Below are 16080 nucleotides of genomic sequence, written 5' to 3'. Positions count from 1 at the left end.
TTGACTTTACTTAAACTTTGTACGATTTTCATTATAATATTTGCTTAAATAACGAAGTCAATTCAGTAATTTCCTATGAAAACGTTTTTATAATTTCAATCCCTGTGAAATAGAAAACCGGTCGCTTTGACCGTGGTAGATTTAGTGTTAAGATTCTCACGCTGTTGTTAAGTAACAGATATTTGTGTCCAGCATCCCCGAGCACATAAGAATGCCAATTTTTACGAGAACGATATGAGATCATGACTTTTAGCCAACATTTCGAGAAATGGCCGTCGTGACACCGACTACCGAGTAGGCCGTCGTCATTCCCGAGTAAAAGTGGATCGTGAAAGCCGGCAAATCTCTGAATATTGTATCCCGCGTTGCCACCGGAATGCCCGTAAACTATACTATCAGCTGTAAAAACAGTTTTACTGTTAATTCCGTGAAGGAACCCTCACGCAGTCGGACGAGCCGCGTACGTGTCCCGTCTTATTCCACTGTGGCGAGCATTAAATCCTCGAATGAACATGCTGAAACCTCAGGCAAAGGCCACCCGTAAATCATTCTGCTGTAAACTGTTTTATTATTGAGCCGACGAAAGGGGACGCTAACTATGAAAAATAGAACGACCGTCCCGTTTTACACGCGGCCGTTTCCCCTGCAAAACTGCGTTATTTTTTAAGGTTCCGAGGTAAGAGTCCTTTAAAAAATCCTAGTAAATTATTGCATTAATTGCGAGAGGCTGCGAGAGAGTGACATTATTCATTCTGTGGGCGTCCGACTTGATTTTGGACGTTCTACTTCGTGAGCGGATTCGAAATCTTTTGATTCATTTGAATATGTATACTGCGGGTGGAATTTAATGGTTGAAAAATGTTGCATCTATAATATTATTTTTCTTTTTGAATATACAACATAATAATTCATTTGAAAGTCATGTTCACATTTTGAATTGAATATGTTCTACTGGGGGTGGAGTTTGAGGGTTGGAGCAAGGGTTGAACGACGTTGTACATGAAATATTATTTCTCTTTTCGAATATATTTTCAAATAATTCCTTTCACAGCCATGTTCACATTTTTAATGGAATATGTTCTACTGGGGGTGGAATTTGAGGGTTGAAGCAAGGGTCGAATGACGTTGCGCATGCAACATTATTTCTCTTTTTGAATATATTTTCAAATAATTATTTTCACAGTCATATTCGCGATTTTGGTTAAATATTTTCTGCCAGGGGTGGACTTTAAGGGTTAACAATATAGCAGGTGTTGATTGGCTAGCTTTCGTCCCAGAAAAAATTGCATTGCCGAGGGTCACAGTCGGAGAAGTAGCAATTACACTGGCTCTACATTTCCCGAGGAGTGTGGCGAAACACGCGGCCAAGAAGCTGGTCACGAATGCCGCGCATATTTCGTCTTGTTCCACTGCGAAGTCCGTGCGTGGCCTGGCAACTACCGAATTACGACGCGGAATAACGCGTGTGCGAACTTACGAGCGACTTACGAAATAAGAATGGCTTTATTACTGGCCGTGGGGGAGAATTTTAACGAAGTTTTAATAGAGTTTCACCTGAGCTGCGAACGGAGACGCAGGCTGCTTTCCGCTACACGCGATACGTGACGTTATTCGACGATTTTTCGCAGCCCGTATTCCCTTGCTCCGTAACCATAAACATACTCTGATATTTTTACGGTGAATCGGTTATCCAGGTGTTCGAGCGTTGCAGCATAATCTTATGCATTACGCAAATTTTTATTTAACTTTCCTTTCTTAACTTTCATCCCTGCCACATTTTTTAAACTTCCTGCTTTCTAAATTGTTCTATCGTGTTTGCTACGGGTCACCGCACCTATGTAATTTTTTTAGGATTTTTAGAACAAGGTTTTATTAATAATTTATTTATCTACCTTCTTATTCTCATTTTTTCCAGCGATTAAAATATAATTGTATAATTGAATTTGCGAATTACTCTATATTTAGGAAATAATAAAAGTGTAGAAAACAATATTTTTTGCGCTATTAAATTTGTCAACTACAAGGACGTGGGAGTATCAACAAAAAGCGATACTACATTTTAATTAACCTTTATCGTAAGGAGTCCTTTAGTCGACGAAATTTTCCTGTAGCGGTGTTCTCGCGGGAATTTTTACAAACTATTGCAATTATTGGAGGAGGAAACTTTTTAATGGCACGCAACGTAATATTAATTTCCCGGCGAATTTCGTTAGCACGGTGTAACAGTCGCCGTTTTATTCAAGCTTTCGACGGACGTAATTTCGGAAACCGATGTTCCAAATTCCCGGCTAACTTTGCAAAGTAAATTCTACTGGCTGCCACTAACGCTCGATGTTTCCATCGTTAACGAAGACTCTTTGCGAGAACTTTCAATGAAGCATTCAAGAGAACGGGTGAAGCAGATTACCGAAAGGGTCGCAAGAAATTACTGCCGAAATCGCTTAAAAAATTCTTCGGTGCGATTTCCGCGATTATTTAGGTCGGGAATTTTCAGCTGTGTGACAGGCGCGTTTTAATTAATATTAATCACCGATTGTTTCGTTTGACTGCTATTTATGCACGGGAACGAATGTTAATTGGCGCACAAGCAGAAACTGTCGCTAACATCTCCGTACCCATGCAAAATACCTGTGCAGAATGTCGGACGTTAAAAGCGGGATAACATTAGGCACGTTTTGCAAACTTTGACTCATTAATTCATATTAAATATTGCACATGTTTGGAAACAGGACAATATCTGTCAAGAGCACTGAGAAATTATAAAATTCATTATGCAATCGTACTGGGAATATTAATATATAATATATTATATTATTGTTTAATATTATATATAATCGATTGAAGAAGCCTAATTTTTGAGCTCGCAGAATCCACGCCTGGCCCATCCACCCTATTATTGATGAAGGGTGATTAAAATCGCTCGCGAACAATGCGCCTCTAATTGCCGGATAATGACGCGACAAGTCGTCCACGGTCGCGGACCAGTTTCCGAGCTCGTCTCGATCCTCGAGGATCCATACCAAGGATTCCTCGAAGGAGCCTCGATCGCGCAACCGATCCTCCCGGCTCCCTAACGAAACCTTAATTAGAAGGTCGGCCGAAGACAGATGATATAATGGCGGACAGACCGAATCCACGGCTCGATTGAATCAACCGGTCGATTAATTAGTCCCTTCTCGAGGGTCTTCTTCAAAACGGAGATCGAGATACCGGCCTATCTCCGGTAAAACGGAAGAAGGGGAGGAGCCTATGGACGTTATCGTTTCCGCGGCGGCGCGCTCGATGCTGAAATTAATTGTCCGCAAAACGGGAGGAAAAATGGATTGGATCTCGACGGCTGCCTCGAGAATGTTACTCCGATCTGTGGATCTGTTTGGGGTGGGTTCTCGATTAAATGGGAAGCGAGCGTATCTCGATCTGGCCAATGGAGGAACCAAGGATCTCCATGTTGATCACTTCCCTGCCAATCTTCGTGTGCTTAAAAGCTTCTACGAATTCTTCCGCGCGATTTTTAACGAACTACGCTGTTCCTTCGTTCGTTGATACGATCAGATTCTTTCCTGCCAATCTTCATGTATTTAAAAGCTTCCAGCAAATCTTTATGCAAAATACAAATTTTCGCCATCGATTACAAGCCACAGGACCTAGTTGAAAAATTCTTTCTTCTTTTAGCGATCCTTTCAAGCCGAAACTAATACACAAATGCCCTTAAATATTTTTATTTTCGAAAATGGTCATATGTGACGAAAATATTCTATATCGGATAAAATTCTGGGGTAAGGAACCCGATTACTGTGGGGGTGCCAATTACTGTGCCTATTACTTATCTTTAAAGCATAATGAATATTAAAACAGCGATTTATTATTCTTTAAAAATAAGTATAAGTAATACAGGCACAGTGATTGGCACCCCCACAGTAATTGGGTCCCTTGCCCTATCCAAGCACGACTAAATTCTACGAATTTCAACTATTATATTGTTTTATTTCGATGGTGTGTATCCAGATACCCTTTCTTATTTTCGCAATGAAAATATTATATGATTTCGTACTCCCACTTTTTAGTCACAATACAAATATCAGTCCAGAGATTCGCAATCCCTAAATTCTCGCATAATATCACTTTCGCCCGAAACACGCGAGCCCTACAACGTCTCCATACGTCTTTCGCGCCGGCTCTCGGCAACATTCGCAGCATATTCCCCGGTAAATAATAGTCCTACGAGGAACGTAAAACTCGAGCGATTTCGTGGAAGAACGTGGAAGAGACCAAGAGGCTCGTAAAAGGACGTCTTAAACTTCTCTCCATTCTCCAGCCACCTGTACGTAAGAGGACGCGCTTTAAAGGGACGCGGTAAATCAATTTGAAAAATGTAGACGCGAGAAGTCTGGACCGAATTTTGCCCTACGCTCGTTTTTCGCGTAACCGATGAAAAGCGCAGCTCGGAGGGGGATTAGCCCCCGTCGAATCAGGTCGAATGTGTGCCGCGTACCAACCAGCCTCGACGTTCGTTTCCCGTGTACTTGGGCAAATAATTTCTTTGGTGTTGCGCCACGTTGCGCAGTCAGTCAACACATCGATCTCTTTCTCGTGGCCGATCCGAGAGAATCCAACGATTCGTGGCCCCGACGGTGCCGTGACTGCGATAGCGATCCGGGGTCGTGTTCAATTTGAAACTGAAGAACCCGGGAATTTGTGGTTTTCAACTGGCACACGCTCGCCTGCGCGAACACGAGCTGCCATTCCATAAATTCTTCACACTCGATTTAGGGAACGCTGGATGCGACTGTTTTGCATTATTTTGTAAGACCGGCTGGCTTCATTCTAACTTTGGTATTGAATAAATTTTTCATGGCTGCAGATTTCTGATCTGAAGGGTGGTGAAATAAAAAATGTGCTTTTCGTAATTTTTACTACTACTAATTCCGGTGTTAGACCTGGGTTAGGTCTGATTAGTTTTGTGTAGTAAATAAAAGAATTTTATTCGATAAATTTTTCATCTTTAAAATCTGAAGAGTGGTGAAAGAAAAAATGTGCTTTTCGTAATTTTTACTACTACTAATTCCGGTGTTAGACCTGGGTTAGGTCTGATTAGTTTTATGTAGTCAATAAAAGGATTTTATTCGATAAATTTTCATCTCTAAAATCTGAAGAGTAGTGAAATAAAAAATGTGCTTTTCGTAATTTTTACTACTACTAATTCCGGTGTTAGACCTGGGTTAGGTCTGATTAGTTTTATATGATCAATCAAAGAATTTTATTCGATAAATTTTTCATCTTTAAAATCTGAATGACGGTAAAATAAAAAATGTGCTAATGTTGACTAATTCTGGTATTAACCCATAGCACAATAGTGTAAACATGTATGTCATGAATTTCCTTCAATCGGAAATAAAATTCTATTTCGTTGTTGCCAGTATGTGTCCATTAGAGGCACACAATAAATAATGGCAAAGTAATTATAATCGTCGCGACCCTAAAACAAATCCTAAAGTAACAGCGACGCTGTTTCCTTTGAATTTGAAGCAGAGGGTGAGTTGAACTTCTGAACCGGATTCGACGCAGAGAATTTTTATCCCGCATAAAGATTCGCAACTTAACGATTAGATCCCCCTAAATTTAAAAATTCTGCTCCCATATCCAGCGATTTTCGAGATTTCCGAAGAACCTGCTTTCAACCCCTATCTTCGGGAGCCGCTTTCATCCCTCCAACATGAAGGGTCTCTCTGATAACAAAAAACTCTGCCAAACGTTTCACCGTGAACCCATTCTCCATGTAAATTTCATCAAAATTTTCGTGTCTGGAACGAATCTGTTCCCATATTCATTGACCTTGGCGCATCATTCAGAATATTACGTCATCGATACCCGGTGAACGAAAATGCCACGAAGCTAGGAACGAATGCTAAATTAATGAAACAAAATCAAGGTGTTAATTCACATATAAAAATCGCTCGGAAAAATCGTAAAACCGAGGTTTCCTGTCGTTAAAAATTGAAATTGTCTGCGACGAGTTTGAGGTAGATTTCGCAAGGCCGGGGACGCGAGGACGTTATAAAATTCAGGCGGCGAGTATCGGAATAAGCTTTAGAAACAATTTGGACCGTATGAATTCCAGATACGTATAGTAGAACGTCGGATAATGAAACGTAGAAGAACGACTCGCGCCGAGGATATAGTAGGACGGATTCCGGTAAATTTCAGAGCTCGGCGTGGAGGTGAAGCGGATTACAGAAGCGCGGGGAGAGGAGACAGAGAACGGGGGTGGGGGGTGGAGGATTTCGAAGGGAAAATGGAGAAAGAAGGAGAAGACTCGGAAGGCAAACAGAACACCCCGTGAAGGGGACAGCGTTAATTTGACGCTGAATAAGAGAATCGCGAGCTCGTCAAATTTGTCGAAAAGGCGAAGTTATTGCGCTCCTCTCTTTCTCTCTCTCTCTCTCTCTCTCTCTCTCTCTCTCTCTCTCTCTCACCGACGACGCTTCCCTCCGAGCTCCCCCTATCTCTGCCAGGAAATCGCATTTATCATCCACCTCTCATTGTCGCTCCGCAGTTTTTATCGCCGCTAACTTCGTACTCGATTTAAAACTTAAAATGTCCACGAAATTAATCGAATTAAAATGACTTTGTCGCCCAGATTGCTATTCTTCGAAGCTCCCGTGGAATTTTTATGTTTCCTACGTTTGTTTAAAAAATCCATTCGAGCTGAGTGAAATTCAATTATTTTTAGTCGGTGCATCTTCTACTTTATTTGAATTTTTTTTTCTATCTCGTTTCTATCACGGACGAAACTTTTTCAATATTTTATATTTCAGAGCTGCACAAAGTTTGATTATTCTTTGTTTAGTCTGCTCTAGTTAACTTTGTTCACGTCAGAGGATATGATTTAACAGAATTAATATGGTACTTAGATTTCACTGCTATTCTTCAGAGTATTTTAGAGTTTCCAGAGTTCATGCATTTGTTTAAAAATTATTTTTGATCATTTGTCTAGTATATTTGCGATGAGTAACTTTTATAATTTTTTGGGGATTTCTGGAACGACGTCTCATTAATATTTTATGTAAATATACACTTTAATTTTTCCTTGATATCAAATGGACACAATGAAGAAAAAAATAAGGCTGAATGAAATCGGAGTTGTTCGAACGGAAATACGATTGTTTGAGCTGTGACGAGACTTTTTAAATTAAGAGATTGTTTGCACTCGGATAAGATCGTTCAAGCTAAAATAAGATTGTCCGAATTAAGATAAGTCTCTTCAACTTAAAAGATTGCAGGAAGATTGCACTTCTTCACGAACGATAAATCCTTCAAGTTGACACAAAAGACGAAAGAAGATTAAACCCCCGGTGCACAAATCGAAATAATTCGAATCATTTCAGCTCTCAGCCCCCTCCTGCCATCCCTTCACAATTTGCATTTCGAATTGAAAGTCACTTAGATCCGCTTCCTTCCCTGTCACAAGTTTTCGAGACCCATGAAACAACGTTTTATATTTTTCCGGGTGCCTAAATTGCAGTTATTGTATCCCCCGGCGTTTTATTAAATTTTTTTCACGCCGTGGACTATCAGTAGCGAGTTTCCGAAGTTCTCCGTTCCGCTCGCTCGCCTACTTGGCATTCTTTCAAACTCGAAACACGTTCGAAGCTCGATGCAGATCGTGCCGGGTGCATCGTCGGGCCGAGTCGGGCCGGGCCGGGTATTTATATTTTTGCGCGGGGCGGCCTCGTATAAGTTGGATGAAATTGCTTACTCGATTTGTTCTTCCGCGCAGATTCACTCGAATCGGCTGCCCCCCACCCCCGTCAGGGGGAATCGTTGAATCGAGCCTTAATCAATACGGGGGAGGAGCCAAACTTTTCATTTCGACGAAGTTTATTCGCCGGCGGCGGCCGCGAAAAAATCGCCGTCGTTCTGAGGATCCGAAGAGACCCGCCGCATACAAACTACTCAATAATGCACCGAGACCCGTTCCAGCCCCCCCCCCCCGGGAATGCTTGAATTTGAACTGTGATCATTCGAGGCTCCCGGGCTAAATAAATATTAGGCCCACGAATGAATAATCCAAATATTTCCATGCAACTCGAAGTTCATCTCAGACAAAATACGTAATAGATTGTTACATCGAGATATTCTCAAGAATTTCCATTATTATAAATATTGGTATGAACAATTCTCTGGAATATTCTGTTTAAAAATGTCAAGAATTCAAGGAAGAAATTCAACCTTTGAAGCTACGATATATAATTTTACCTCGTTATTTTTAATTCTGCATCTGAAGAAGATTTAACGATTTACTTCAGCTTAAACGTTATCTTATTAACAAATTTTATGTTTCGGAACATGCATTCCAACAGGCGTGTACTCGTAGGAGGTTGGAAAATTAATATAATTTGTCCCGGAGTTTCGCAGAGTAAATACTCCGGACGCATGTAAACCGAGATATATTTCCTTGATGTGTCTGACTATTGCTGGCCGCTTCCACTTCTGGGATTTCTGTTTTTAATTATATTATGCTCTTGAAGTATCCGGTTCTGTTCTTTATCACGGTGTACACGGTAATGGAAAAATATTCTTGTAATGCATTGCTGGTAACGTTTCTTCTTGATTGTGTTCTCGAGTGGAAGTGGCAGGCATTAGTCAGACAATCAGCTCGGGGAAAGAGAACCTTAAAAATAAAGGAATATCCTTCTATTCATGGTACTACAATTAATTTTACATTAACGAACGAAGACAGAGGTGATGGAAAATTGTTCGACAAAGTGTAAATAAGCTATAAACAATTATGGAAATTGAAACCGAGGCTAAGAATTAAATAAAATCGAAACAAACGTTAATATGATTCGAACAAGATTAATTAATGTTCTATCAGGCAGATGATACTAAGTCAAACTAGATTGAGACTAATTTGAAGACTCATCTAAAAATTTAATTTAAACACAATTTGTGTCAAACACAGACCTAACCTAAAACTGTACTAAGATCAAGTGGAGTTTGTTCAGAATCAGATTTAACCAAACAAACTCAAGTTCGTTCAAACGTGAATTAAATTTATCTCATACCTAAGTAAACCAATCTCAAATTGATTCTATCTCATTCATATCGAACTTAGGTTAAATGTGCCTAACCAGGGTTAGATCAATCCTTTTCAAACCATATTCAACCCAGAACTAATTCATATTTCTTGACTTGAATCTAGTTAAGTCCCAATCAAACCAATCTCAAATTCATTCTAACCTACCGAGATTACAATGAGATTGTTTGATGATGTTTGAACCTAACTCAGACCTAACCAGGGTTAGATCAAGTCTGTTCAAAATTCTTTCCACTTTTAAATTCGTTCAACACAATCTAGATCAAAATTGTTTGACGAAGTTTGACGAAGTTTGCGCCTAACCCAGACCCAGCTACGCGTAACCAGGTTTAGATCAAGTCTCTTCAAATCGTATTGAACCCAGAACTAATTCATATTTGTTGGAACGTGACTCGAATCCCGCCGAAGGCCCGCCTCTAACCCCATCTCGAACGGTTTCTACCTCGGGCCAAAATCAAATTGCCGGAAGTCTACCCCAACCCAAGAACCGGCTGCGCCGTTCGCCACCTTATTCAGAATATTAAATCGCACCGAAAACCATCGGAGTCATCACCGGCAAAAAGTTCGTCAGAGTCTCTGCGAAACACGGGTCGTTCGCAAAGAAAAAAGGAGGAAACGTTAATCACCCCGAGCAACTTCGACGTCTTCATTATACATTCCCGCCCCAGATCACCGTAATTTTTTAAACTAACCATTTCCCGTGTCCGAACTCCCGTCGGCGGTCTCGCAAAAACCGATCCCACTGAAAAACCTGTTCCAACAATTTCTATAACTCTCGTGCAAACCTACACGTCTTAGCCGACTATGTAAATAATCGAACGATACGAAAAGCTTCGGTGCACGTGAACACGATCGCGTTTGCAGGCAAACAATTTCTAGTAGATCCACGAGCGTACGATTCTAGCAAAGTACCGTGTAGCATAATTAACCTAAAGGAGCAAGAGAGAGAAAGCAAGAGAGAGAGAGAGAGAGAGAGAGAGAGAGAGAGAGAGAGAGCAAGATCCTCTCTGGACTCAATTCTCTGTTGACTCGATTTTCCAGCGTCGATCGAGCAGCCTCGATCCAGGCCGGCGTCCACTGATTCGATTCGTTGATTACGCAGATGCCAGACAACGCAAACTGTCCCGCGAAAGCTAAGGTGGACCCCTGAACACACCGAGTGCCCAATCAGCGAGGATCAGCAGCGCAAACGAACTCTGAACCAACGGGAGAAAGAAAAAGAGAGAAACCGATAAAACGAGGGATCGTTTTAAAGAAATAGCTAACTGAGGTTCGTGGTTTAGCAGGACAAGGAGTCGAAGCTAAAATCCAGAAGGATCACGTTCGTAGGACCTCCTGGTGAGCCGTTGCAGGGTAATTCAAAGAGGCGTCCCGTTCCGAGTCGAGTGGTTCAATGGAAATAATCGGTCCTCGATCCTCTAGGGGCGAAAGATTCCAAAGTTTCTGCCCGGGGTAGCTTTCCGAGACGGCACGCTTCGAGCCGAGGTCGCTGAAACTTGCCAGGCTCCTCGAGAATGATCGTTCCGCGAGGACCGACCACTTAGACCGGATGAGATCTTCACCCGCGAAGTGTCCGAGAACAGCGATTTATATATGAACAGCGCCACGCCAGAGGTCGTTGCGTCGGCTGTATCGACACGGAGGCGTCCTCGAAGGCATTAGGCAAATGCTAGGCTAGCTGGCACCGGTTCTGAAACTCGGGAAGTCGGTGCACAGTCTGGGACGTGCCGTCTCGGCTACGTGGCCAGGGTATCGATAACACCGGAGGAGATCAAGAGGAAACGGCTCGCGAGTGATCCGCGGAGACCATTCCGGAGATAGAGCTTAGGGGATAGCTGGGTCTCCTGGGTTAACCGTGTCCTGGAATTGATCGAGGGTGATTAGCGGACGCGGGGACCCCGGCTCCCAGCAGTTTTACGAGCGTCGCAGGATCCGAAGTTCCCGGAGACAATAAGAAATCGGATTTCCGCGGTAACCTAGAAACGAGCCCGGAAGAAGGCTGACTCGGACACAGGACTCCGGGAATCGATACATCGATCGATCGGCCGGGGTTCGAGCGCCGTGGCTGGGTCTCGCCTTGAACTATGGTTGATACGAACCAGAACAACGAATGGAGAGAGGACGCGTCTGTGCTGCGAGAACTCCGAAGAGCCTAATTGTCCTGGACCAACGGTGCCAACTGTAACGAGCTTTCGGTGCTGATGGTCCCTTGAGACGGACAGGATCGGGACGACTGGGACCTGTTCGAGAGGGTTCATACGGTTCGTATAAGAGAGGTCCCTTGGGACAGGTCATGTCTCTTGTTTTCGATGAATCGATAGATGAACTGGAGGATTGACGGCCGCGGAACAGTCTAGTTTAGCTGGTCGCTCCGTTGATTGGCCGCCGGTCCTTGGTAAATCAATTGTGCAAGATAAATTTGGAAGATAGGACCGCTGAGGGAGAGTTTGGTTAGGCTAACACGCTTTGTCTGTGATAAGTTAATTGCGCAAGATAAACCGGAGGACCGGGTGACCGAGAAACAACCTGGTTAAGCTAGCACACATTGGCCCACCTTTTGTCTTCAGCGGCAACGATCGGTAAGGGATCAAGGTGTACCTGCACACGATTATACGATTCAGTTGGAGTCTGAAGGGATTGGACAGCTGAGGGACAGCTTGGTCAAGCTAGCGCACGTTGGTCTCCCTTTTGTCTTTGCTAAATCGATTACTGGATGATCAAAGAGTAGCCGCGTACGATTAAACGATTCAGTTGGCGTGTAAACGCATTGGACAGCTAAGAGACAGCTTAGCCAAGCTAGCACCCTTTGGTTACATCTTCTGCCATTGTTAAGGAAATTGCTCGAAGCTCACGGAGTATCTGCACAAGATTAGACCGTTCAGTTAGAATCTGAAGGGATTGAGCTAAGCTAAGGGACGGCTTAGTCTACCTAGCACACGTTGGTCTCCCTTTTGTCTTTGCTAAATCGATCACTATATGATCAAAGAGTAGCTGCACACGATTAGACGATTCAGATAGAGGCTAAAGAGATTGGACAGCTAAGGCACAGCTTAGTCAAGATAGCACGCTTTGGTTGCATTTTTTCTCTTTGTTAAATAAATAATCCAAGATCAAGCGAAAGATTGCATAGCGCCTGAATCCCAATCGGCTGGAGTCCGAAGAGATCCCACGGTTAAAGGATACCCTCGTCAAGTGATCGTGGTTTGGATCGCCTTTTGACTTTGCCATCTCGATAGTCCAAGATCTGAAGAGATCAAACAGTTAAGCGGCGGTTGACTTTGATTGGCGCTGTCAGCGTTCGTCGGCCTGATAAAGTAACGGATTAAGGATCGGCCCGATTAACCGGTTCATCCGGAGCCTGGAAAGCCCGGAAGACAGCGGGGAGTCGGAAGTGATCGGACGGCTTCGTCTCAGTCTGGTTAGGCTAGCGCGCAGGTTGAGCATCGGCAGCGGGATCGGACGGCACGCGATTGGTTCGTTCGGCGACGGTGGTGGGGCAACCGGGCCCGGCGGTGGCAGACCGGTGGAGGGGTCCACCGGTTGGGGCGCTGAGGTTTCGGGCCCCGTCAACGGTTGCCTAGGTGGGCCGCAGCCGGTGGTGGGGACTACCAGGAGCGGCACGGTGTCCTTGTCGTCCGCTGCTGGCACGCCAAGCCGCGGTGTCCTAAGTCGTCGGCCGAGTCGCGACTTAAGCCCCTCGAAGTCCTCGGAGGGCCAGGATGCGCCCACCCACGGGGGCGGGGGTGGTGGCGGCGGTGTCGGTGTTGTCGGTGCGGCATCCGGTGCTGCTGGCGCAACCGGTTCCGGACAGGATTGGCGAAGGCTAGTCGGCAGCATCAGGCGCAAAGTGCGCCGCAAACCAACCCACAGCAGCGCCAGCATCTCGGAGGCCGGTCTACACGAGACTAACCGCAACCAGGATGACTTTCTCAAGGCCACCATGAGAATCTTCCTGGTGGTGTCGCCACCGATGGGCCGCGTTCAGGTACCGTAACACGACACTCGACCAGCTGAGAGCTTTCTCGGGTCCACTCATCCTTCGGGACTGTCTTCCTTCTCTCTGTCTCTACCTCTCACTCTCTCTCTCTCTCTCTCTCTCTCTCTCTCTCTCTCTCTCTCTCTCTCTCTCTCTCTCTCTACCTCTCTTTTCTCTTTCTTCTGGCCTGCTTCATCTTACTCTGGAATGCTGTGATTCTGACAGGGGTAGAGCTCGTTTCTACCTCCTCCTCTGACTATTTTCATTCTTGCTCAGTTGATTAACCCTTCAGGCATGACGTCCATAAACCCCGCTGACTATTGTTATATTTTAAGAATTTAAAGAATTTAAAAATTGTTCACACGAGGCCATACTATTAAACACGATGTCGTGTGACACAACCAACAGTACAGTGATTGTTTGGCAACAGTACTTTCATTGTTTGGCAACTTTCCAAGGTATCAAGTGCCAAATTTGTTGTACGATACGCAGTATAATTATTTATTTGTGGATTTTTGTTTAAATATTTTCCTGAAACGTGCTTCTCTTAATTCTTGCTCTTCGCACTCGACCGTCCTCTCTGAGGCATCGCTAAAAATGACTGCGACGTACATTTTCAAACTCGATTTTCTCGAAAACGAAGCTTCGCACAAAAAAGATGTTATACCAAAATTTGTTTGTACCACCCTGTACGTATAAATGTATACATTTCTTCGATGGAAAAATGCTCTCAATTTTATATGGGTAAAATGAAAATGGTCATATCGTAACGTTTGAAGTTAAAGTGTTACTGTAATATATCCATTCGATAAAAACACAAAGTAAAGTCAATTCTAAAGGCTCTTCAACATTAAAATTCGACGGTTTTCGTGCGTTCTCGAATCGAAACATTTCTGTCCCGTTGCCAATTTATTTCATTACCGCGGGAGATCCGTGATCGTGGAATCCGGAGCTGCACTCCGGTGCTTCGTGGCTCGGTTCCCGCGGATATTAATTCGTTACGTTGCCAGCTATTAGCGGATAAAGTGTTACCGGCTGGCACACGTGTTCCACCGCCCCCCCTCCCCCGCCCCCCTCTCCAGCTGAAATAGCCGTTGTAAGGCCTAAGGATCCTCGAAACTTTCAGCACAGTCATCTAACGGGGTCGACCTAGTTCCGCGAAAACGTCACGGAAGTCTGGCACTTCCAGCTGATCAGAGGGAAAGATAATTGCCCCGGGAAATCGTGATCCGAATTGGATTGTTTTTCGATTAAGCCTGAACAGCCAGAAACTCGCGATCCATTTGCGCGTCGTCGGAATCCATTGTCTGGCCCGGGCCCCTCGTTTCCTGCAGCTAAGTGCCGTTTCTGAAACATCCCTGGTACACTAACCACCTCGGTATAATCTTCCAGCGACGCATCGTTCCCCTACGTTGCGTAAAAATTAGAATCTTTCTCGATGTACTGAAAAGGAAGTCCCAGGATTTTCTTGCTCCAGAATTTTTGAGGTATTTTTTTTCGGACGAACTAGTGAACTTTTTGCATCAGGATTTGGCACACATATTCACGGGTGTTTGAGATATATACGTTAATTTTTCCAAGTACACATAATCAAAATGTTATAAGTTATATATATATTTTTTTATAGGGTATTATTGTTCTTCACAATTGGGAGTTGCATCCAAACAGATCTGTACACGCACTCGAAAACACTTACACTCAAAGACAACCCTTCAAAAAATAGATTTTTTTTAAACATCAGAATACCCCCTTACAAACACACTGCGAGCAAGAATTGAATTTCCGATTAAAAAGTCCGTGGCCTGGTTCAGTAATTTCAATTTTTCGTTCAAACGTAAGGCTTCTTTTCGAACAACCCTCGCCGGTCAGAAGCATCTGCATTAATTTAATAGCAGCATATTTTATCCACATTATAATTCCGACTTGTCGAACGCAAGCTCGTTTAATTAAATGTCACCTGCGTCGCCGTTTCGTTCGTTAAGCGTGCAACAATTTCGCGAGTGGATTGAAAATCAGTATTACATCGAGACGGAGTTTCTGCATGATTATCCGTGTCTGTTTGAGATCGGAAATCTGTACGACGATTATTATGCCACGCTCTATAAAATCCGAATACGCCGGATCCGTCTTCTAAACGGTGTTCACCGCGATTAACGTGTCGATTCAAAGGAACGTTTCCCAGCGACGGTTCGGAAATGGGTCGGTTCGCGAACAGCGCAGGATTCAGCGGTGGCTCCGTTGCAAGATACTGATTATCACCGCGGGAGCAATTAAAACGTAATCGAGGTGTCTCGTTGAAAGGCGTGCATTAAGCCTATAAACGCGACGCGATCGAGAAGGGACAGGTGGAGCGATGACTGACGACCTGAAAACCGATCATCCATTAGTCGAATCGATCGACCTGTCCGCACGGATGACCGAGCTGGTTATTCTTCCCGGGCAACAAAAATTATTGTCATCGTTCGTCGCGGATCCCGGAGACCCAGACGATCCTCGCTGGTCGAACTTATAGTGGAATGTGATCCTTAGGCTGTTAACCCACTTGAACGACGTCGTTGGGGATAGATCTATTGGCGCAATTCTATGCGAGGCTAGTTGCTTCTATTCTCGAGAATAAACGTCTGCGGAGCTTTTATTGATACTCTGGGTGATCGTTTTCGATGTATTATTTCTTTTAGCACAACTGTACCGATTCATAGATCACGTGCACTACCGTTAACGGGGTACTCCCGAGGCCGTTTCTGCGTGGACATTTAGGAATTTTTTGCAGAAAAACAATTGAACCTTCTTTATTGAGATTTTGCACATATATTCGTTAGTGTTTGTAGTACACGTGTGATTTTTTTCAAGCGAAAATAATCAAAATTACACGAGTTACATATTTTTTTACCACGTTGTGGAAAACGTAGCTCGACGGTTGCCATGATTCCGGTCTTTCTGCTAACCCCTTCTTAATATGAAATGAAAAGAAATTAAAAATCAGGACCAAAGGAAATTAAAAATCTTA

General features: G+C 43.7%; 1 protein-coding gene across 7 annotated transcripts in view; it reads left to right on the top strand.

Moving 5' to 3' along the window:
• Positions 1-16080, top strand: part of LOC143354445 (pleckstrin homology domain-containing family G member 5) — a 130559-nt gene that overhangs the window by 57011 nt on the left and 57468 nt on the right. Inside the window, exon 2 of one of the 7 annotated variants that reach the window (XM_076788536.1) lies at positions 10200-13082. The exons of the other annotated variants lie outside the window; for them this stretch is intronic. Within the exon in view, the coding sequence (XP_076644651.1) occupies positions 13038-13082 (45 nt within the window). The 5' untranslated portion in view covers positions 10200-13037. The remainder of the gene's footprint in view (positions 1-10199; positions 13083-16080) is intronic. 7 annotated transcript variants of the gene reach the window in all.

The sequence above is a fragment of the Halictus rubicundus genome, chromosome 5, assembly GCF_050948215.1.
Source record: "Halictus rubicundus isolate RS-2024b chromosome 5, iyHalRubi1_principal, whole genome shotgun sequence".
Taxonomy (NCBI): Eukaryota; Metazoa; Arthropoda; class Insecta; order Hymenoptera; family Halictidae; genus Halictus; species Halictus rubicundus.
Note: the sequence above shows the minus strand (reverse complement) of the source record. Positions and strands in the feature narration are given on the sequence as shown.